Source organism: Pteronotus mesoamericanus, unplaced genomic scaffold, assembly GCF_021234165.1.
Source record: "Pteronotus mesoamericanus isolate MK-2021 breed Mesoamerican mustached bat unplaced genomic scaffold, CSHL_Meso_final contig_75, whole genome shotgun sequence".
NCBI lineage: Eukaryota > Metazoa > Chordata > Mammalia > Chiroptera > Mormoopidae > Pteronotus > Pteronotus mesoamericanus.
In genome coordinates, this window is record NW_026555249.1 from 8,455,648 (window position 1) to 8,477,876 (window position 22,229).

General features: G+C 50.6%; 1 protein-coding gene across 1 annotated transcript in view; it reads left to right on the plus strand.

The window, feature by feature from the left end:
* The window catches only part of EGFLAM (EGF like, fibronectin type III and laminin G domains), a 139,093-nt gene that overhangs the window by 49,001 nt on the left and 67,863 nt on the right, over nucleotides 1-22,229 (plus strand). Inside the window, exons 2-6 of the mRNA XM_054583952.1 lie at nucleotides 66-175; nucleotides 1,174-1,257; nucleotides 3,963-3,989; nucleotides 8,795-8,912; nucleotides 10,205-10,340. Coding sequence (XP_054439927.1) covers nucleotides 66-175; nucleotides 1,174-1,257; nucleotides 3,963-3,989; nucleotides 8,795-8,912; nucleotides 10,205-10,340 — 475 coding nt within the window. The remainder of the gene's footprint in view (nucleotides 1-65; nucleotides 176-1,173; nucleotides 1,258-3,962; nucleotides 3,990-8,794; nucleotides 8,913-10,204; nucleotides 10,341-22,229) is intronic.

Here is a 22,229-nt window from a genome sequence, read left to right on the forward strand (position 1 = left end):
TTGCCCATGGTGGGATGCGTGGTCCTTCTAACGCGACCTCTTTTGTTTTGGCAAAAACAAAACAGGCAAGGTGGGGCCTGCCCTGCATGTCATGCTGGACCCGTTGAACTGCACGGCTTTCAGCGTCCAGTGGAAGACGCCCAGGCATCCTCGGCACCCCGCCGCGGGGTACACAGTGAGTGCCTGGGCCCGGGGGTTGTGCAGGGCCGGGCGGGGCTGCTGCGCGCGCCCCTGGGAGCCAGGCCGTGTTGAGCCCTGCCCGCTCTCCCTCCTGAAACCAGAGGAAATGCTTCCGTTCCCCGGGCCTTTGTAAGCGCCCTGAAAGTCAGGTAGGGTCTGCCCATCCCTCCTCTGTCCAGAGAAGACACGGTTCCTGGGCCCTGCTGCCTGCAGTCAAATTTAGGCTAAAGCAGGAACACAGGATAGGCCCTGTGGGATGCTGTCCGTACGTACAAAAGAGAGTAAAATCTGAAGGAAAGGAAAGGGGAGGACTAGCAAGGTGGGGGTGAGGGGAGAGAATGCGTTCCTGCCTGTCGGAGGTCACACAGGGCACTGCCTGCAGTTCACCAAAACATTCTCTTTGAACAGTGTTTTTGAAAATGAGTCTTTTCAGGACTTTTAGGAGCCAATGATTTCAAATAAGTATTTGGAGTTTTCAGGTCTCTGGGGGTGTTGGGAGCGCGGGCTGCCCTGGGCCCCCCCTTGCCTGGGGTAACCTCGCAGGCAGGAGCCGCCTGCCCCCTCCAGATGGGATGGAAGCCCTCGCCCCACCCCGGGAACATTCCGGGCCCCCGCCCCACCTGTCGTCCTTCTCCCACGGGAGGGTAGCCATCTATCGATGCTCTTGCCCGGCTGTCCTCTCAGAGGAGAGACATGTGTGTCCCGATTCACGTTGTATCAAACTAGGGAAAACAAAAGATTACTCGTGAGTCGCGGTTTTCAGAAAAATAACAGAAGCTGGGCCCAGCTCTCTGCAGCCCACGCCACCGACAGGAGCCCCTGGCCTGGCCCCGCCGGCTAGTGAGCGAGTGGCCTGGCCAGGGGTGCCTGGCGTTTGCTGCCAGGCAGCGAGGTGGGGCACCTGGGAGCCGGGCAGTGCCCTGCACCGGGAGCGCGGCTGATGCGGTGCAGAAGGCCCCACGCTCACCCTGCTCGCTGTCTGCGGCTCCCCAGGTCTCCTACAGAGCGGTCGGCGCGGATGAGCCCCCGCAAGAGCGGCGCCGGGGCCTGCAGCCCAGCCAGGACGCGGCCACCCCTGTGAGTACCTGCGTCCCAAGCACCCCCTCCCCTCCCAGGGCCGGCCTTTCCTCGACATTCGGGAGAGTTCCTCCTTTGGGGGGGGTGTGTGCCGCTGCATATACAATGATAACAACGCGTGTCGTGTGGTCCTTGGGAGCGTGTGGATGCCTTTCACGTCCACGCACGTCTGCAGCCGCAGGAAGAAGGTCCCGGCGCCGACGCGTGCATCCTGGACTCAAGCCGCCCCAGTTACCATGCGAGAAAAAGCCACCTCACAGCTGTGTCCCCCTTCTTTCCTCAAAAAGTTCAAGCCCAATTTTTTTTGAAATCTCAATAAAGCTTTATCCACAAACATGACACATTTGTATCCTCCCCACGCTCCGGAACGCAACGCAGAAGAAAATGATGTAATCTGAAGTGTGCAGTCAAAGGGCCCATGTTGCTTCTTTTTGTGCCGGAGCCGGGCACCCTGTCCTTCCACTGACCGCTTGCTGTTGGCTTTTCTTCGTCTACTTCTTTTCTGCTTCCTGACAGGGTCTCTCTGGGTGCACTTTCCTGCCTTAGGCACGTTCTGTTTTCTCTCCCTCTCCTCCTCCTTCCCCGCCCACAGCTGCCCCACAGACAAGAGCCTTGCCCCTCGCTCTGCAAGGAGCTGGCGTTAGTGCCCAGCCGAGCGCCGTGAGGGCAGCGCCGCGGCCACGCTGGGAGCTGCCGTGCCTGTGCGCCTTCGGGGCACTGCACACGGACACCTAGCTGTCCTTGGGCTAAGTGGCTATCACTTCCTGGGCGTCTGCTACCTGCCAGGCTCCATCCCTCATGCTTTCTGTTTGCTCTTCTGTGTCGTCTTCGCGACTATCCTATGACCTCATTTTACTGACCGGCAAGGATGTTGAGACTCAAAGAGCTGACATGACTGTCCCCAAATCAGACTTTCTTTCGTTTGCCTCAGAAGAAGCGCTTGCCCCCAAGCTCTGTGACTTACTCTGCCCCAACAGGGGACGTTGGGTCGGCCTCACCGAGGAAACCATTTGTTGAGGGCCAGTCTCCCCTGGGCAGCACCAGAACATGCAACAAGCTGGTGGGCCCATTGGGGGCCGGCACTGCCTTAGCAGTGTCCCCAGCTGCTGGCCTCCTGTCCTGCGGGGAGTGTGGCTAGTGCGGTCTAGGCAGGGAGGGCGCAGGGCTGGTGACAGGTGTCCTGGAGCCAGGACGGTGCCTCTGAAATTGAGACCCTTCCCATCATGTGAGCCTGGGCTGGACATCCGGGCCCTTTGAACACGCGCTTCGGGTCACGTGGCCTCACTGGAATGGCCATCGCAGTGCAAACACGGAACAGCGGGAGGGTTGCTGGGGACAGGCACCGGGGTTCTGGACCTCCTTCCTATACTTACAGGTCGGACCACTCTGTCCAAAGTCCCTTAGCCTGTCCAAACCTCGCCTTCCTCCCGTGGAAGGGGTATAATAATTAGAGTGTGGTGAGTGCCAGCTAAGTTGTGCATGTAGAAGCCTTTTTAAACCCTGAAAGCAGCTCTACAGATGTCCGTCATCATTCCTGATGGTCATTGCCTTCGTGGCAACTGTATTCTCTCTGTTGATTGCAGCCGGGCATTAGAGGATGCTGTCAAGTTACAGCATGTGCCCAGCTTGCAGGTTTCACGTAACTTACATGGTTGCTGCTGTTGGCACAAGAAAACCAGAGCCCCTGTCCTTGGGCAGCTTTAAAGCTTGTTGGGAAAACCACAGTCACACTGACTGAGCAGTGAGAGAGCAACATGAGACCAGATGTCATTAATATGCCGCTGAACAGGCAGACTGAGGTTTTGAAGAGCCAGAGATTCGTGTAGGAGCAAGTGATTAAGAGGTAAAATTTGGGGCTGAGAATTGAAGCAAGGCTGTTTCTGGAAAGGCAAAAGAGGAAGGGCCATTCTGATCAAAAGGAATGGGTGTGCGTATGTGGGTTCACGCCCATGCTGCCTGCTTGGGTGGGGGTAGGGGTGTGCAGAACCCGAAGCCTGGAAGGAGGACATAATGACCAGTAAAGGCGGCGGGTCAGGGAGAGGGGGCAGGGTGGGCTCTGGATTCGGACGGCTCACACTAGGATTCCCGTATGGCAGCCAGCCAGCTGGGTAACCTTACTGGTCTCAGTTCCCGCATCGACGCAACAGGGAGTCGAATAGTATCTTCGGACAGAGAGTGGGTCTCCAATTCCACACCGCGTGCCAGGGCGCTCCAGCGCTCTGCAGCCCAGCCCCGGGGCGCTGTGGAATGTTTGGACTTGGGTTTCCAAAGGGAACAAAGGGAACAGCTAGTATGTGGAACAGCCACATACTAGCATGAGCTAGTATGACCAAGCCATTTGGGTATGACTACCGAACAATGGAACTGGTAGGCATTTCCTTTGGATTAGAGGTGCTGTAAAAATACTACTGAGACTCTAAAGGTGACATGAACAGCGGCATCGTGGGAGCCTCTGCCCCGTATCATGTCATCCTGTAGCATACGGACATAGTGAGCGTTAGACGAGGTCACGGTCCCAGGGCCCTCAGCAGCCTGCCTGCGCGGAGGGAGAACCACGTGAGGGGTCCCCAGAGCCCCTGTTCTGAAGGGAGGGTGGGCCGCCCTGGGCTGGGCCGGGCGTGGTGGGGGCCAGCTCGTCGGTGGGCGCATCTCACTCACAGACGTCTCCCTTTCCTCTTCATGCCGGTTTGTTTTCTCCTTTGCAGGGCCAGCCTGGTCATCAAGTGATTTTTGTAAGTATGCTTCCGGAAACTTTCGGAAAGTTAAACCATTGCCCCAACTCAGGATTCAGGGGGTCTCTTTTGATTAAAATGTTGTTTTTCCCACATCTCCCTCACATGGATTAAGACACGGCATCCCAGGTGAATTGTTAATCATTAGGGAAGAAGCCACTTTAAAAAAAAATCCTCACCTTAGGCTATGTTTAATGATGTTTAGAGACAGCCAGACAGATAGACATCAATGTGAGAGAGAAATGACAATCATTTGCCTCCCATTTGTGCCCCGACAAGGTATCGAACCTGAAACCTAGCTATGTGCCCTGACCAGGGGTCAAACCTGCGACATTTTGGTTTCCGAGATGATGATCCAACCAACTGAGCCACCCGGTCAGGGCGGGAAGAAGCCACCTTTGTATGTGCTGCTTCATCTCACATGGCAGAGTAAGGTTAAGTGGACCATTTTTGAAGGTTGAAGTCATTTAAGCTCTGTTCCCAAACTATGTGGAAAAGATTGAAAAGGAAAGAAAACATTTAAACCAGTGAGCACCCCTGTGGGGTATTCTTCCCCCCGCCCTCACTCTTCCTTACTTAGTCTAATCATTCCAGACCTCCTTGGTAAGACAGGACCAGGTCACCTAAAAGTGGGGTGTTGACTTTTTGGATTGAAAGCCAAACAAAAGATTGGGTTGGCAAATAAATCACCTGGCTGATCATGGAGAATCCTGATGCATTCTCTGATACCTGCCTGTAGAGAGACTTCTGATTCAGTTAGCATTGGACACTTTTTCTTAGAAGAGCAACCTACAATTCCATCCTGGAAAAATAGATAGTAAAACAAATCAGGGCAAGCTGGTAATTTCTTAGAGTTAGAGATAGAAAAGAATGTTCAAAGTGGTGGTCTCCACACTTTTTGGTCATGCACACCATCAGTTAATAAATATTTGAATGTGTACCAGTATGTATATATTCATGTATTTATTAATTGTACATGTGCTACTCTACTAATGTATTATATACCCTACGAATCCCACAGAATTTTAGAGGAGGAGAATGAATAGAAATAGACAGTTCTTGTGTTTTCTTCTCAGTAGATTGCCTTCCTCACCCAGGGGGACACACCGCCACCCTGCTCTGGACTCCCCTGTTCTCGTTCATCCAGACCAGTGGTTCTGTCTGGATCTTATCCAAGGTCAGAGAGAGAAAACTTAGCCAGGAATCATGAGACTTGCACCTAGTCCCAGCCCTGTCCCCAGAGCAAGGGTCATCTTGGGCAAGGTCACTGAGTCCCTCTGAACGTCCCTTTGACTGTAAAATGAAAGGCTTGATGAGTAATGGTCACCAACTCAGGGTTCCTTTGTCCCCTGTAGGGCCTCTGGAGATATGTCTGGGCATTTGATTAGACCAGTTTCAGGGAGGCTGACTTTCTTGCCCTAAACAGGACAGACCCATACGAGAAAGATTTGTCCTGGCTCAAAGCCAATGCCGCCCCTCCTGTGAAACCCTAGGAGGCACTCTCTAACTTTCTGTGACCACCCAGTAAACGGAAGTCCCTCCAGCCCTTCCCTCCACTCTGGCCTGCACAGTCTCTCTCTGGACCCTTGGAAGAAGCACGTTTGGAAGAGAGTACTTTTCTACGTCTCTGGTGCCTTCCATCTAATGATGCTAGATATTCCCAACTTGCATTAAGGCTGCGGAGACCCAGCCCTGACTTGTACAGTCAACCGTGAAGTTGAATCCAAGGTTACTAGCTACCAGCATATGTTATTTAAGAAGGATTGTAGGATTTCAGTGTTGGAACTTTTGCTTAGAGAAGCGGAGTGGCCCAGCTGTCTGGCTCAGAGCCCGGGTCTTCCGGCCCCTCTTCCAGGGCCCTCACTTCGTGCCTCTGCTCAGCCTCGTGAGCTGACGTCCTCCCAGCGTAGCAGCCACGTGTCTGGCTGGTGGACAGGAGGCACGTAGCATCGCTTTTGGACACACATGGCTGGGTGTCCAGCAGTGGGAGAAGATGCAGCATGGGAGCAGGTACACGTCTAAAATCAGGGTCTGATATTTCAGTTCTGATTTGCAGGGATGACTTTTAAATTTCTGGTAAATAAACTTCTGTGTTTAGAGATAAAATTGCAATCACCTGGTCTTCGGAGCTTATGATAAGTCTGTTTTGTAGACTTAAATATTATCTAGGAGTTTTGGTCCACATATTGTGGAATTAGAACTCGGGCCTTGAAGCCAAACAAAGCAGGCGTGAAACACCTCCTCGCTTCATAAGTATGTGTCCTCGGGCAAATCGTTCCCTTTTCAGGGATTCCCTTTTATCTCCTGTAAGTGAAAATGAGAGTGAGACCTACCTCGCCGGACTGAAGGGAGAACTCAGCCAGGCTAAACGTGTCCTGGAACAGAGAATCGGCACCTGGTAACCAACAGTAGTTGTGTTAGGTCCTGGCCCGCCGCTAATATCCACAATAACCTGGGAGACCACAGCGTTACCCCCACACTTCATACAACATAACGAATTCACAGGGGAAAAGATCCTAAAGCGAAAGCCTGTGAGAACATCAGGTGGGTTCGAAACTGTATCTCTGCTTCCGTGGGAAAAGCCTGGGCGTGCAGTTGGGAGACAAGTGAGAACCTAGTCTGGCGTCCACCTGCTCCATGCAGTCTCTGAACCCAACTTGACATGAAACCAAGGGACAGATGGTGGAAGCAGGGTGCCCAGATGCGGGGAATTAGAGCAGGAGAGGCTGTGGAAGCAGGTCCATATGTTCGGCGAAGAGCCCTCGTGCAGCTGCATGTGGGACAGAGTGGGGGTGGGGGTGGGGCACTGGAGACAGACGCTGTCCAGGTGGCTGCAGAGGTGGCCCAGGCCAGGATTCGGAGGAAGAGGGCAGCCGGTCTGAGAGGCCTGTGCTGGCGGCTGGAGGGGGCTGGGCAGGAGGGAGCCAGCCCTCTCTCTCTGCAGTTACTCACTGACTCCAGGGCTTGGAGCCAAGCCACCGATGCTGTTAATCAAAGTGGAGGGGCCGGGAGTAAGAAATACTTCTTCATGAGGTCATCCCCTTATGCTGGGCATCTCGGTTGAAATTCTTTTCTTTGTTCATTCACTAGTGAATGCATTTGTTCATTCAAAAACATTGCTTGGGTCTTTGCTCCATGGCTGATAATACTGGGCTAAGCTTGGGGGTGCCAGAGGAGAAAGCACTTGCTTCCTGCCCTCAGCGGAGCGGAGAGAAGGTGGCAAATAAACTGACAATTACAATATAAGGCGAGCGGTGTTGAGATTGAGGTGTCCTGGAGTATATACCTTGGAGGTATACCAAGGACGCCAGGAAGCAAAGCGGACAGGGGCCTAACCAGAACCAGACTGGAGGCTGGGGGTCAAAGACATGAGGTAATGTCTCAGCCGAACTGAGTCATGAAGGATGAGCAGGGGTGAGCCCGGCGAGGCCGGGGAGAAGGGCATTTTGTGTAGCAGGAGCAGCAGGTTCAAAGGCCCAGAGACAAGGATTGAATGACATAAATTTGAGCCCTGCCAAGCTCGTAAGCCTGACTGGAATACGGAATGCAAGGAAGGGAGGTGGCCTGAGATGAGGACGGAAGGATAAAAGAGGGGACACCAATGTGCTCTTCCGAGGGGCTTTGAGGTGGGAAGTGGCATGGTCGGATCTGGGGTTCGGGAAGATGGCTCCAGCAGTGTGCAGTCCCCGCTGGGGGCCCAGGCGAGAATGGCGGCAGGGAGAGTCCGAGCCCATTGTCCAAGTTGCCGGGGCTGGGGCTGAATGTGTCTGTGAGGATGAAGTGACAAAAAGAGATTTGAGGGAAAGGATCCGGTATGAAGGACCCACGGATGAAGCCAGAGCGGGGGAGCATTGAGGGTGGGAGGTGGGGGCGGGGGGGGCGGAGGAGAGTGGTGGCGGGAAAATGGAGACAACTGTACGTGCACGACAGTTTTAAAAAACTCTCTTTCCCTTTCAAAAATAAAAATAAAAAAAATTTAAAAAGAAGAGAGATGCAAGTCAAATGAAAAAGAGTGCTGGTCACTGTAGGGGTGACCTCTCGCTGCGGTGAGGGAGCACGGGTGAACAGAGGGGAAGGTGTCAAGAATTTCCGGTTTGGATAATGAGAGAGGACAGAGGGTGAGGCAGCGTTTTGTTCTGTTTTTGGTGGGAGGGAGGTGGAAGAAGGATTAGTTTGAGTTTTTTATGTGGCATTTGAGTTGCTGGGTAGCTGTTGGGTAGAGAGGTTCAAGAGGTAGTCACAGACCCACGGCTGGACGTCAAGAGGCAGGGCCGAGCCGGAGATGCAGATTTGGGGGGTGTCACGTGAAGGTGGGTGCTGGAGGCTAAGGGAGTATGAGGCGAGCTCACCCACGCGAGACCACCGCAGCCCTCCCTTGTCCGAGGTTTCACCCTCCACAGTTTCCTTCCCCACAGTCGATTGAGATCTGAAAATACTCAATGGAAAATTCCAAAAATAAACTATGTGAGTTTTAAATTGCACACCGTCTGAGTAGCAGGATGAAATCTCACGCCACTTCCCTCCATCCCGCCTGGGGCAGGAGTCACTCCCTCGTCCAGTGTCTCCACACCACACGCCCCCCCCGCCCTCAGACACTTACTGTAGAGATTTCAGTAGAGGGTAATTCTCTAGCTTTGGGGAATATATCCTGTTGTTTTCCTTTCTGCAAACCTGAAAACTTGGCCCATCTTAGAGAAGGCAAAACAACCTCTGTCCCATGCGATGTCACAGGGGCCTCAGGAGGCGACCCTCGTGGAAATTGCCTGGTTTGCCCACTGACACCTCCCCTCTGTGGCCCCTGACAGGAGGAGGTGATCGGAGATTTGAAACCAGGCACCGAATACGAAGTAAATGTGGCAGCTTCCAGCCCGACAGGCAAAAGGTGGCTTAGCTCTTCGCAGCACGTGACCACCTTGCCCCAAGGTAAAATGGGTTCAATTCATTAACAGTGGGAAAGTGATGGGTGCACTTTATTCGTTCTTTCATTCAGTACGTGCCACCGAGGACTTACTGTGCGCCAGGCACTGCACTAGGCTCTGGGAATTCAGTGGTGAACAGAGCAGCTCCTGCCCCTTGGAACTTAGCGGAGTGGGCCAGGACTTCATCTGGTCAGCGTGTAGCCACAGGCCGGGATACGGGCTCGCCGCAGTGCTGTAAGAACGTGCACAGGGAGACCCGATGTAGGGGGTGCTGAGCATTCCTCGAGGTGACTGCACAGTGGCGCTCTGAGGGCGAGTGGGAATGAAGAAGGCAAGGAAGTGGAGTGGGAGGAGAGATTTAGAGGCAAAGGGAACCCAACCAGGGCTCGCTGAGGCGGCTGCGAGGGGCCGAGGTGCTGTGGTCACATGACCATTGCTCACAAGGAGATCGCAGCTGGGGTGGGGGGGTGGGGCGGGGAAGCTGATAGGAAGCGAGTAGCCCCCCTGTGACCGAGATCTGGGCTGCAGACTCCGCTGCGCCAGGGAGAAGGCACTTCTTCCTCTCGAGACTCAGGGAGGGTTTCGGGAAGAACCATATCTTTGGCCCAAATTTTGAAAACTGCATAGGATTTTGCTAGGAAAAGAAAGTAAGAAAAATGGTTCTGGCAGAAGCAACTGCATAAATGAAGGCTGAGGGAGATAAAAGCCTGGGTATGAAAACAGCAGAGCAGTTACCTTGGGGTGAGAGGATTGTGGGTGCCCCTCCTTCTGTTGTACCTGAGGACCTTTCCCACGGGTCCCGCCATCGGCGTGCACTCTGATGATGGGGGCGCGCGCGCGCGCGCGCGCGCACACACACACACACACACAGAGTGGCTAAACATCCATTTCCTCTGTAGGCAAATATCAATTCCTACACGCAAACCGAGATGTCAGGCTGTTAGGAGGCGGGAGAATGACTTGAAAAGCGTACACGCCTTCGTTTGTCCCAAAGTTGATGGTCTGGATGAGAAGAGTTCAGTTGAATTTCCAGCAGGTGGGGGAGGCGGGGGGGGGGGGGGGGGGGGGGGGGGGGCAGTCGGGGATGGGGAGGGATTGGGGGAAGAAAGGAAGACCAGCTCACATCTTACATGGTGAATACAGTTATGATTTTTTTGTTTGTTTGTTTGGTTTGGATTTTGAGGCTGTTCTGAATAGAGATGTTTAGGCAGCAGGAAGCATACACAGTTTACTATATACTGAACCTCTCCAGCAGAAAAGGTCGCCAGCCAACTAGTTGTTTGTTGTTTTGCCTAGATTCCTGCCTGCCTCCCACAGCACCCCAACGGCCGCACGTCACCGTGGTTTCTGAGTCCGAGGTGGCTCTGTCCTGGAAACCGGGAGAGAGTGAAGGAAGCTCCCCTATTCAGTACTATTCTGTGGAATTCATCAGGTAGGTTTGTGCGTCACACCCAAAAGCCAAATGCAGTGACCTCGGGGATTCCAAGCATGATTGAAAACTACAGAGGGAACATCGTCTGACAGCATGTGTGTTTAATGGATGACGGTGGTGTGGAGACCTACATTTACACTCTGTCCCTGGGCCAGTACCTGTCCCCCTCTTCAGCGGTGGGTCATCTGGTAAACCTGTCCTCTCTCCTCTCTCCCCTCGCCTCTCTTCCATTTCCCTTCCTCCGTCATAGCTGTCCTAGGCTCTAACTACTCCGGAGGCGCCCTTGCCAACAAGCCTGCCTGCATTTCAGGCTTGCTGCTTGCCTCCCTGCCTTTGAAACATTGTCTTTGAAATAAATATTTGATAGTGACTTTTCTGGAAGGAAGGGAAAATGTCATTTAAGAAACAAGTACAATTCATTGTATCTGTACTGCCTTGGGCAAGTTTCTCTGTTTGGTTTCAGCTTTTTTTGTTCTCATCACCTCTCCCATCCTTGTTATTCGGCTTATCAGAGGGTAGAAGAGTGATGAGAAGTCTTTCTGAGAGTTTACAAATGTGAAATGTGGCTTCTCAATGCTGCTATGGGAAATTTTAAGCAAAAGGGAAAAAATGAGCAGAAGGAATTCCTGACCTGAGGCCCTACTTCTGAACTCTAGTGGCGGCAGCCGTTGAACCGAAGCACCTGGCTGATGGGCGTTTGCGGAGTCGCCGTCCCCACAGCAGAGGTGTGGGGTTGGTCTGCGGCTGCCCGCTCTGCAGAGTCACAGAGAGGCTGGTCCAGTGCCTCCTGCCTGAGGCTCTCGGAAGCCAGGACCGCGCATTCTGCCAAGATTTGATGAGCTCTGCTCTGATTCTTGGCTTCCAGCTTATTCCTTGGTTGTGGGAAACAGTTGTTTGTTTCTCCTCCAGACACTGCGCTGAGCCCCTGACGCCTGAGCGCGGGGAATGGAGCTTGCCTCAGGCGGGCTCCTCGTGGGACGCCAAGGGCAGAAGCTTGAGGGACGATGAAGCGGTCGTGTATTGGCCCCTGTGACGGTCGAGTCCCATGACAAATCTACATGCAGGGAAGACCAGGCCCGTGCCACCTCAGCAGGCCGTCTCCATCCATTTCCATGCTACGCTTTCCCCTTTGGTGGCTTCCTCTTCAGGCAAGCTCTTCCTGTAAGGTGGCAAGAAGGCCGCCGGGCACCAAAGACTTGCAGTCGACTAGCTTAGCTTCCCCCAGGAAAAGACCCATCGAAGGCTCAATAATCACTCTAATGGGCCAGGCGTGGGTTCCTGTCTGTTCTCTGAGCCAGTTGCCGTGGCCAGGCAGGAGACTACACCCACTTGTCAGCACTTGTCATACTCTGAGCGCCGGCCGCGAGGACGGGCGGGCCATTCCGACCTACAGTACAGGGACTGAGAGTTCCAGAGGGTGAAAACTGTGGTGCAGTAAGTGGAAAAGAGGAGAACTTTTTAAAAGTTTTTATTATTTTTTAAATAATTTTAAAAAGTTTTATTTATTTTTAGAGAGGTAAGAAGGGCGGGAGAAAGAAAGGAAGAGAAACATTGATGTGTAAGAGATACATCAGCTGGTTACTTCTCACATGTACCCCAACCGGGGACCTGGCCCGCAACCCAGGCATGTGCCCTGACTGGGAATCGAACAGGTGGCCCTTTGGTTTGCAGGCTGGCACTCAGTCCACTGAGCCACACCAGCCAGGGCAAGAATAATCTACAGTCCTGCTGTTGGATAGACTTGGTGGGCAAAGCCTGGAGCAGAAAAGATTCTAATTCTGGTTCCAATAATAGTTACAAGTGTAATGCTGGAAAGTCCTAAGACTGCAGCCTTTTCATCTATAAAAATTGGAGTGAAACTTAACATTTCTAATTCACCAGCAAAGCCAAATGCATTACTTCAACATTTTGGGAAAAATGCAGTTTTTCAAAGATAGTTTAGCTGATGATCTGTGTAACCCCTAGCAAAAATGATGGTTATCATTTATTACTAATTTTGCCCAAAAGTGTGTACTTTTTAAGCTTGTTTTAAGCCTAGCATCTTGGTAAAAGGTAGAAATTGCAGCTTGTGGCTTTGCGTGTACAGTGAAAGAATACAAAAGGGTCATTGGATTAAGCACCAGAAGAACCGGGGCAGGTGGCCCTGTGCCTGGCTTTGCTCCTCTGGTGGCCTCGGTGCCTCTGATCGGCTGGCTGGGGTCTCCCGAAGCAGAGCCCGAGGCAAGGACTCGGGTGCTGGTGGCTTGTTTTGTTTAGAAGTTGGAATGAGACAGGAGGAGAGGAAGAGAAGGACGAGGGACGCAGAGGATGTCTTACTGAAGTCACTTCTGCAGCCTCAGGGTCTTCTTGGGTGGGAACTGGATGCCCCTGGGACCTCCCTCAAGTGTGCAGAGTTCTCCCTCCAAAAGGTCCCCGTCAAAGGGCAGGGGCCATTGCCTCCCTGACTCCTGCCTCCCCCACCCTGACTCCCGCCCTCCCCGGCTGATGACCCTCGCCCCCCGGGCCCTCTGGCAGGGGAACCGAGGAGCAGGGAGCGGGGAGAAGCGGCTGCCGGGGGAGCACAGCAGGGGCTTGGGTCGGTGCTGGCCGTGCAGGGTGAGTCTGGGCTCTCACAACACGGTCTGCGCCCAGCTGCTGCTGAAACCGGAAGTGGGACGAGGGGAGTGACGCCCCAGAAGTATTGACGACGATGTCCTTATGTGCAAACCAGGGGTGATGACGCCTTCCGTCTTCAGTGTGTGGTTAGGAAAATCCGGTGAAATCACCTATGGGACAGAACTTCGTGGACGTTAAAAACCTACCGAAGTACCAGGTTTGGTTGGCTGTTCTGTGCCTACACTTAATACTTGTAATTCCTCTCCAGCAAAAAAGCATTTTAACATTCAGAATTGTCTAACATGTGAGGGACTTAGGTCCCCAAATTCTTATGTATAAATACTTTAAAATTATTCAGCATTGTAACAAACCACTACTATATATATATATATACACACACACACACACACACACACACACACACACACATATACACACACACACACATATATATATATATTTTTTTTCCTGTTGTTCTTGAAAAACTTGCCCTCACAATGCCCTGGAGAGCTAGCTCCAGATTTAGAATTCCTGGACGTCCTGGAACTCCATAGGAACAAGGTGGGGTGAGGAAACCAGGCCCCAGGGCAGCCCTGTGCCAGGAATTCCGCCTCTGTTATCTCTTCCAGAAGATGATGCCCTGGTCACGTGACTCTCCCTCACAACCTCCATTTCCTCCTCTGTAACATCAGGTTCGTGCGAGCCTGGTGGTAGGGCTGTCAGTCATAGATTTCACACAGTGTGTGTCCACAGTAGTCAGGCAGTGCGTTGTCTCCTTCCCCCCATACCATTAGTTTCCTTTTACAAAGAAAGAAATTGAGACTCAGCTGCTCAAGGTGTTTTGCCAAGGCAAAATGACTGGGCGGGGACAGAATTAAAATTGGAACCGAAGTCCCCTGCCTTCCAGGCCAGTGCTCTTTTTACCAGCCCACATCTCTTCACGTGGGATCCACCTTCCAAGACAAAGCGTGGGCTCAGCCCCCAGCCCTGCCCCCGCCAGAGCCCAGCTGACTCAGGACGTGGGCAGCCTCATCTTGGGCTGTTAGACCAGGAAGTGTTCACAGCTGGTAGTGGCCTTCCCTGTTTGGCTGCAAGAAAAATCCCCACATTCATTTTGTAAACATCTCAGTGTCTATCCCGTTACAGGCGCGTGCCTGAGGATGTGAGTTTAGAGACAGCTTTCCTGGCCTCCACATCAGAAATTGCCATCAATGTGTGAAGAGCTCTGGTCTTGTCTGAAGCTTCTGGTCCGAAGACAAGGTCTTCGGTGATTCTGTTTTCCTCAGAGAGGCCTGTTTAAAGTTGAGTGTTGAGTTCCTTTTGCCCAGAGAACCTCCTGTGCACAGAAATACCTGTGACATGTCTTGGTGGAAGCCCAAGCTGCTTGTTAAGATCTAAGAAGCAGGCCCCTGGCAGGACAAGGCTAGGAAGTCGTGGAAATGAGTTTATGGCCAGAGGTTATCCTCCGAGTTCAACCCTCTCAATGTGAAGTTTCCATCAGAGCTCTGTCCCTGGAGGATTAGGTTCCAGTCCTCTCTCTCTCAGTCGCTGCTTGGACATCAGTTGCTCTTCTTATTTATTTAATGAGGATAATGGTCAAAGGTACTGTTAGGAAATAGTCTTAAAAATCTTTAAAAATATTTAACTGGCTAATAAAAGGTTAACCTGACCAGGGGACAGGGGAACTGACTGCTTGTTTGCTGGCTTCGATGGTGTTTCAGGCGGACGTCATGTATTTATGATGCTCTCCTGGGTCAGGAGCTCGTGGCCCAGCCAATTTTTGTTGCTCATCTAGCTTCTGTTTCCCCCACAGCTGGCCTTGGGTTGTTCATTATCTTTCTTGCTAACAGTAGATTTAAAATTTTTAATCTGTGTGGAAAAGATTTGAAGAGGCAAATTCTAAGTAAGGCTGGAGGCTGTCATGTATTTTGCAATGTTTTCAATATTTTTACCTGCTTTTTTTAAAACAGAAAGATCTTGCATTTGTGGTGAAAGAGAACATTTCTAAAGTGATGCCGAAAATTTCTTTGTGGGCAGCAATGCTTAGTGTTTATTAAAATATGAACCCAGCATAAATATAGCTACCTATGTTTTGAAATATTTTGGCTATAAATATCTGAGAAACTTTCCTCCTTCTGCCTCAGAATTTCCCCAGGGTAAGGGCCTTTCTCATAAGCAAAAAATATATACTATGGTGGCAATGAAAACCAAAGTCCTGGAAAAATATTCCCCACCCCTGATGCTCCACGTGGGGTGCCATCCTTCACATATACTATCTGTCAGGCTGGTTAAAGGTGAAAAATAGTTTTTATTTAACTTACCTATAGTTTTTCTGTAGTGTGACCTGATTTGTTAAAATTGCCTCAGAGCTTTGCGACGTCAACTGCTGAAAAGCGTAGATTAAAGTTTTCAATAAAAAGTCTCCCGCTGGCTTTTTTGGTGTGCGTGTGAAAGTTCACAATATTTCTGCGTATATTTCGGGGACACAGGCCAAGAAATGTGGGTCTCTAAACCTCAGCCTGAGACAGTTATATTAATAAATGAGCGTGGTTTCCTTTCTTCTCCCCGTCACATGTTTCTTCCTAAATGATGTCCTTTTCCCTTGCCGCTGCCTGCCATTAGAAGACTTGAACGTTCCACCTGCACCCAGGGCTGCTTCGAAGCTGGCTTTCCCTTGAGAATCTCAAGGTCATGCCCCCCTGGGTGGGCTTTGACTATCATTCACCAGATGACATTTTGTCAAAAGGCATCTGACGTTCCATCCTCTCACACACCCTGTCCATCTACAAGGAACAACGGAACTCAGCTTCCACACAGGAAGTGAGCTCAGCTCAGTTGTCACCGAGCTGTGACTGAGATGAAGATCGAGTCTGATCTTCTTCAGTTCATTTCAGGAGGGAGGCTGAACGGATTCTGGGTTTTCCTTAAATCATTTTAAGGGATGATGTGATTTGACTTGTCAAGGTCACAGCCTAAGAATGTTGAAGAAGTGTCTCACTCAGAACCAAGACTTGCAGTCCAATGCTAAGTTTTGCCTCTCAGGCTTAAGTTCACCCACACATGCATCTGAAGGCAAGGTCTGAGCTGGCCTCTGACCCTGGGAGCCAGGGGCCAGATTCCAATCCTTGGCTTCCTTACATGTAAAATAAGGCTGGACCGTTGGGCCTCCAAAATCCGGTGGCTCTGATTTTCTATCCTCATGACAAAGGAGAGGCAGGGTAGACTGGTGGTTCATATACAAGCTCTGGAGCTAGACTCCCAGGTCCAGCCCTTACCCCCACCATTTTTAAACCATTCATTCTTGGGTGTATTGTTTGTGCTGCTTCTTTGTGCCTCAGGCAGAAGACGGGGGAATAGCAATTTGCTTGCCTCGTAGAATTGTTGTAGGATGAAATGAGTTGTTGATACACATGAAATGCACAGAACAGCGCCTGGCGTAATCAGTGCAAGATCTTCCTATTTATGGATTTTGTGAGAGGCCTCTTTTGCTTTTCTCTACAGCCAGGTACTTTCTTGGCTAGAAGTCTTTATGCCTGCTGTTCTCTGCCAGGATAACTCTACTACCTAACTCTTGTTCATCCTTCAGGACACCTAATTATCACTTCCTACAGGAAGCTTTCCCTGATTGTCTGCCTCCTCTTCAGACTGGGTTAGGTACACCTACAACGTTCGCTGGCTACTCTCCCCACACTCGAAGTTCATTACTCATCCAAGGTCTGTCTTCCTCACCATGCCTCGCGGGCGATGACCGCTTGCCCCGCTTCCATGGCGTACAGCCCTGAGCATGGCGTGAACACACCATGTGTTGGGCTGGTGCCGGCGGGTGCAACCCCTTGACCTCTCTGAGCCTTATTTCCTGCAGCTGTAAAATTGGGGTGCTTTTAGCAGTTCCCTTGGAAGCGTTGGGAAGATGAAGAGATGCCTGTTCAGCATTTCGAAGAGTGGCTCGTGGGTGATTTTGTTTAGGTTGGTTCTTTCTCTTACCCTGAACCCCATGGAAATGGAAATGTATCGCCACACTAGCCACGGAGGGTTCAGTGCATTCTGTCCCACTAATCTCAGGGGCCGCAATGGAAACCAACGTCCTGCCGCACCGACGGCAGAAATCAAAGCCAGACAAAGCCCAGCATGTATGTGCACAACACCCCCACCCCTCCCCCCATACAATGTTATTTATTGCTTTTGTGTTCTCATCATAAAATGAATATCAGTATGTGGTAAGGCTTCAAATGTATCAGATTAACTTGCAAATTCCCATTGTGAGTTTATTTCATATTGAATGCTACCTTGTGTTTTGGAGCTCTTTGTAGTATGTGAGAGAATTGGCAACTTTTTTTCATAGCGTTTTACAAGAATGTGCATCAATAACTGGGCAAATGGCTGCAATACTTAACAGTGACGTGGCACTATGTCGGCCTTCCGGCCCCTACAACTATAGAGTTTAAAATATTTAAATAATTGTTTTTCATGATTAGTTAATTTGGGGGGGAGTAAGGGAAACAATCTCCCTTTCTCTGTACTAAGCATTTAGGAAGTTACGCCTTTTAAGCGTAAGCCTTACTGACCATCAGGAGCAGCCTTAGAAATTAGCGAGAATGAGCTGCTCGGAGGTCAGCTGAGACTGCCTATTAACAAATGGTGCTTCACTAAGAATTCCTTTTCCTCACCTCTGGTTTCCACACTGAAATTCTCCGAAGCACCCCCCAGGCTGGCACCCATCCCAGACGCCCTGCTGGCTGCCCGCTTGCCTGGCCAGGCTCGGATGGAAGGGCCTTCCCACTGCTTTTGCAGAAGCCTGGCCGACTCGTCTACAAATCGATCCCCGAGCATTCCAGTCCCTCCTACAGGAGCGTTTCTGATGTAATCCCTGGCAGACGGATGGCAGTTGACATAAATTGAATTCTTGTGTAGCAGCCGTGGGAGCCATTTGTAAACTGTAAATGAAAGTCTGCTCCTCTGTGGCTCCACCCGGGACAACATGCCGGTGGAGCTTATTTCTCCATTCTGCCGTCTGCTTGTCGTTTGGCCGGGTTGAACCGATTAGTAAATAAAGAAAGAAGGCTGAAAGCTGAAGGTCAAATAATATATTTTTTAGAACGATGACTACGTAGTAGTTTTGGACTTCCCTCTGCAATTCATTTTAGTGCAGAACAAACCCCTCATCAAGCCAGTGTATAACACTGACAGAGACGTGGAGGCTTTCCTGAGCATGAAGTGTTCCCTTGCCCCTTGTGCTCGCCCTGGGTGGTTCCTGGGACTCCGTCTCTTCTAGGACAGGGTGTCGGCATGCCGTCTGCACATGCTGAAGAGGTCCGGGGGAAGAATTCCAGGGTGCCCTTTGCTTGAACAGAAATTACGTCTTCAGCTTCACCAAACTTAGCGGGGGGTTTTTCTTCAAATACGAATGTAGGCAGCAAATCACAGTGGTATTAACAATTCCTGTGACTCTGTCACCATTAGAACCACAGATGTTTTCTTATCCCATTACAATTGTTGCACATATCTCTAAATACTAGTTATGCTTATCGCTACCTTAAACGTACTATAGTTATGAAATCCATTGCTAGGTATTGTTATTTAATGCATTAATAAAAAAGGACGTATACTAGTGTATCATCATTTTTTGTTTTTATAATTATTTTCAATATAATTGTTTCCCTTGATGATTCTATGTATACAATTTTATTTATTTAAAAATGTTATTCTGAGCGAAGGTTCGTAAGCTTCCCCAGACTAGCAAAGTGCCACGAACGAGCTTGAAGACTGTTGCTTTGGGCCAGGCCTGTACAGCGATCACCGGGTCAGATAGTAGGTATGCTTGGCCAGTGAGGCGGGCTCTGTCTCAGCCACTCAGCTCTGCCCTTGTGGCAGGAAGGCACCCGCAGACGATGCATAAACAAACAAGCGTGGCTGTGTTCCAGAGAAACCTTCTTTACCCAAACCAGCAGCCGGCCGAAGTCTGGCAGCCCTGGGTTTAGAGCGTCTCGTTATTCCCAAGGCGAGATCCCAAGGATCTTTCAGTTCAACTCAGCCACACTTTACTAGACACCTGCTCTGTGCCTGTGTCCATCCAAACAGGTACTGTTGAGCATCTTCTATGTGCACATTGCACACAGAGGTGATGTTGCTGTGGCCTTCTCTGCCCAAAGATGCTCTGTTCCTTTCAGTTTTCCCAACTCAAACACATTCCACATCTAACTTAAGTTCTCCCTGGTCCTCGTGGACTTTCCCCAGGATTTCGGTTCACATGGACCCATTCAAATGGAGCTCTTGAAACACGCTGTTTTGCACCGGCTTCCTACCGATCCTTAGGTATATTGTCTCCTAATTAGATTGTAAACTGCCCGAGGACAGAGGTATGTTTATAGCTCCTGGGGGCCCCCAGCGTACAGCTCCTGTGACGGACGCCCAGCTGATAATCATCGCTCTCGTGCCAGTCGACTAGCCCATGGCGGCTACCTGCTTGGTTTGATGGAATCCAGAAAAATGATTGTCCACGGAGGATGAGGTTGGCGGTGGGAGAGGTGCTTAAAATGCCAACAGAAAGAAGGGGAATAAAACATAAAAACATACTGCCCAGTGATTCTGTGACTTTGGGCTTTGGGTGCATTATTACCTTCAGTGTCCACTTGGGCCGAATGACAGACTTGACCAGCAAGTGACTCTTAGAGCTTTTGAGAATCTGGTGAAAGGCAAGGGCTCCTTCCTTAGCATAATAAAATGCTGTTCACACACAGAATCTCACACGCTGTTCCTGAGAGCCGCCAGGCCCTCAGATGAAGTGGTCTGTAAGGTGCCCGGTGACCAGGCTGCATGCTGCATTGCCAGTGGGAGTGTGTCTTCCCACCCAAGGGAACCGCTGAGTGAATCTTGATCACCTGAATCAGCTCACTGGGATTTGGGGGCCGCTGCCAAATCCCACCTTCCTTGCCTCTGAGTCCCGCTGCCCGCCCACCTTCCGGAGGGGCTCCTCTCACCTCCAGAAGCACAGCACGCCTGACCCAGCCTGCGCCCGCTATTCGGAAAGGTGCCTACAGTGCCCGCTGCTGGTGGCCGCCCCTGTTTACCTGGCAGGGAATTCGTAGTCCACGGCTGTCCCGCTGGCTTTTCCGTTGTTGGGGGATGTGGCCGGCGAGTGTTGCTATGGTGATTTGACTGACAGCTCTATAGGTGAATAAAATAATTTCCTTTAGTTAAAACAAGGGAGGAATTGTTTTGAGGAGGATCTCAGATAATGCTTCTGCCCAGTTATCTCTTTCTCAGCCTCACCTCTGCCCTTCTGTACGTTGAGACTCTAAAAGCATTTAAATGCAAATCCCAGGAGAAAGGCCGAGTGTTAAAGGTTTTGAACTGGGTGGGGCTCAATCTGCAGGAGTTTGCCTCTCACTCCAGATAACAAAATAAAAGGTTAACGATTTTAATCTCTTATTGGCTGAAAAGAGAGCTTTCTTTCTTGCATTAAATGAACAGATACAAAATAATCACCCTTTTGGGTGGGGAAGGGGGCTGTAATGTTTGCATGAAGGCTGTTGCAGATATTTGGGTAAACAGTTGCATCTGAGAACAGTCATAGGTCATTTCCTCTATAAATGCCACAGGGAAGCTTAGCAAAGACTAACAGGAAAGGAAGATGACATCTTTTCTGGCTTTACTGTTAGGGTATTTATTCCCTGTGGCTTTCCTCAGTGAAATGCTTTGTTAATCTGTGTTTGTAAATGTGTTTCCTTCCCCTTACTGAGGCTGAAGTTAGTTTACATAGAAGCCCATCTTTAGGGAAAGAATATCAAGAAGAGGACGGAGCCCTACGGAGCCCTGCTTCCTCCAGGGCATGCCCTGCCTCTGCTTCTCCAGAGGCGGGATTCTCCGGCAAGCTCCTCGGCCTGGGACCCCGCGGAAGCGTCTTTTCCTGGGCGTGAGGACCCCCTTTGGCGCTCAGCAGTTCGGGCTAGAGAAGCTAGGCGAGCACCGGTTAGAGATCTGCGTGTCACCCGAGCAATTCCTTGCAGCAAAATGAGTCTCAGTTTCCATGCCCAACAAGTTGTTCTCCAAGGATGAACATTGATCGTTTTTGCTTTCTGCCTTCTAAATACCTGTGAGCAGAGGTGGTTAGCAACAGAACAAAGGTTGAGCAGCCAGGCAGCAAGAGAAAGGGTGGAGAACAGCCCCCGACTGCTGTCCCCCTGGTTTTTCATCCAACATCAAGATTTTTCTTAATCTAACCTTCCCCCATCAACCCAAATTGGCCTCACCCCATGTCAGCTGTGTGACCTTTGGCGAGTGACTTACTGTCTGATGTCTTAGTTCCCTCTCTAAAGCGGGGGTGGGGAGAGGGGTGTTTAATATTAATACCTGCCGCATAGGGTGTCTGGGGACTGTCAGTGGGCTGAAGTGCCAGCACAAGGCTCGGCCCAGGGCTCCCCCTTGCTCAGGGCTTCCCTCTCCACAGTGTCCGTTGTCCCCGGCCAACCAAGACGTGAACGTATTAAATCGAAGATTTCAGAAATAAATAATTCACAAATTTTAAATTGTACCATTGTTCTGAGTAGCGTGGTGAAATCTCACGTTGTCCCAGTCTGTCCCTCCCGCGGGGGATGTGATACGTCCCTTTGTCCAGCGTCTCCACACCGTTGGTCACTCGGTCACCATCTTGGTCATCAGAGAGGCGAGTAGGAAGGGCAGACTGACTGTCCTGATAGCTCAGTGCCTGAGATTAAGTTCCCTTTATTTTACTTACTGGCAGCCCCAAAGTGTAAGATGCTAGCAATTTGGAAATGCCAAAGAGAAGCCGTCAAGTGCTTCTTTTACATCAGAAGGTGAGTACAGTGCTTAAGATATTTGAGAGAAGGAGAGAGAGAGAAAGAGAGGGAGAGAAACCACATTTACTGCAAGTGTAATACAAGTTTTATTACAGGATACTGTTATAATTGTTCTATTTTCTTATTAGTTATTCTCGTTAATCTCTCATTGATAAGTTAATTTTATCATATGTATGTATGTAGTCTGTACATATAGGAAAACACATGGTATATATTGGGTACTACCTGCCGTTTCAGGCATCCACGGGGGATCTTGGAACATATCCTCCCTGGATCAGGGGGAGGGGTGGCTGTACTTCATAAGAACTGGATAAATGGTGACCGTTACTAGTTGTTAATGCAAAACCTCCACTCCCACTAGACCACTCACACTGCCCGCTATCACGCACAGTCATTCCCAGCTGGCAGCTCTTAGTACCCAGAGTACATTTCATTATGTAATCAAAGAGTTAGTTTATGTTTTCTTTTTTTCCCTTTA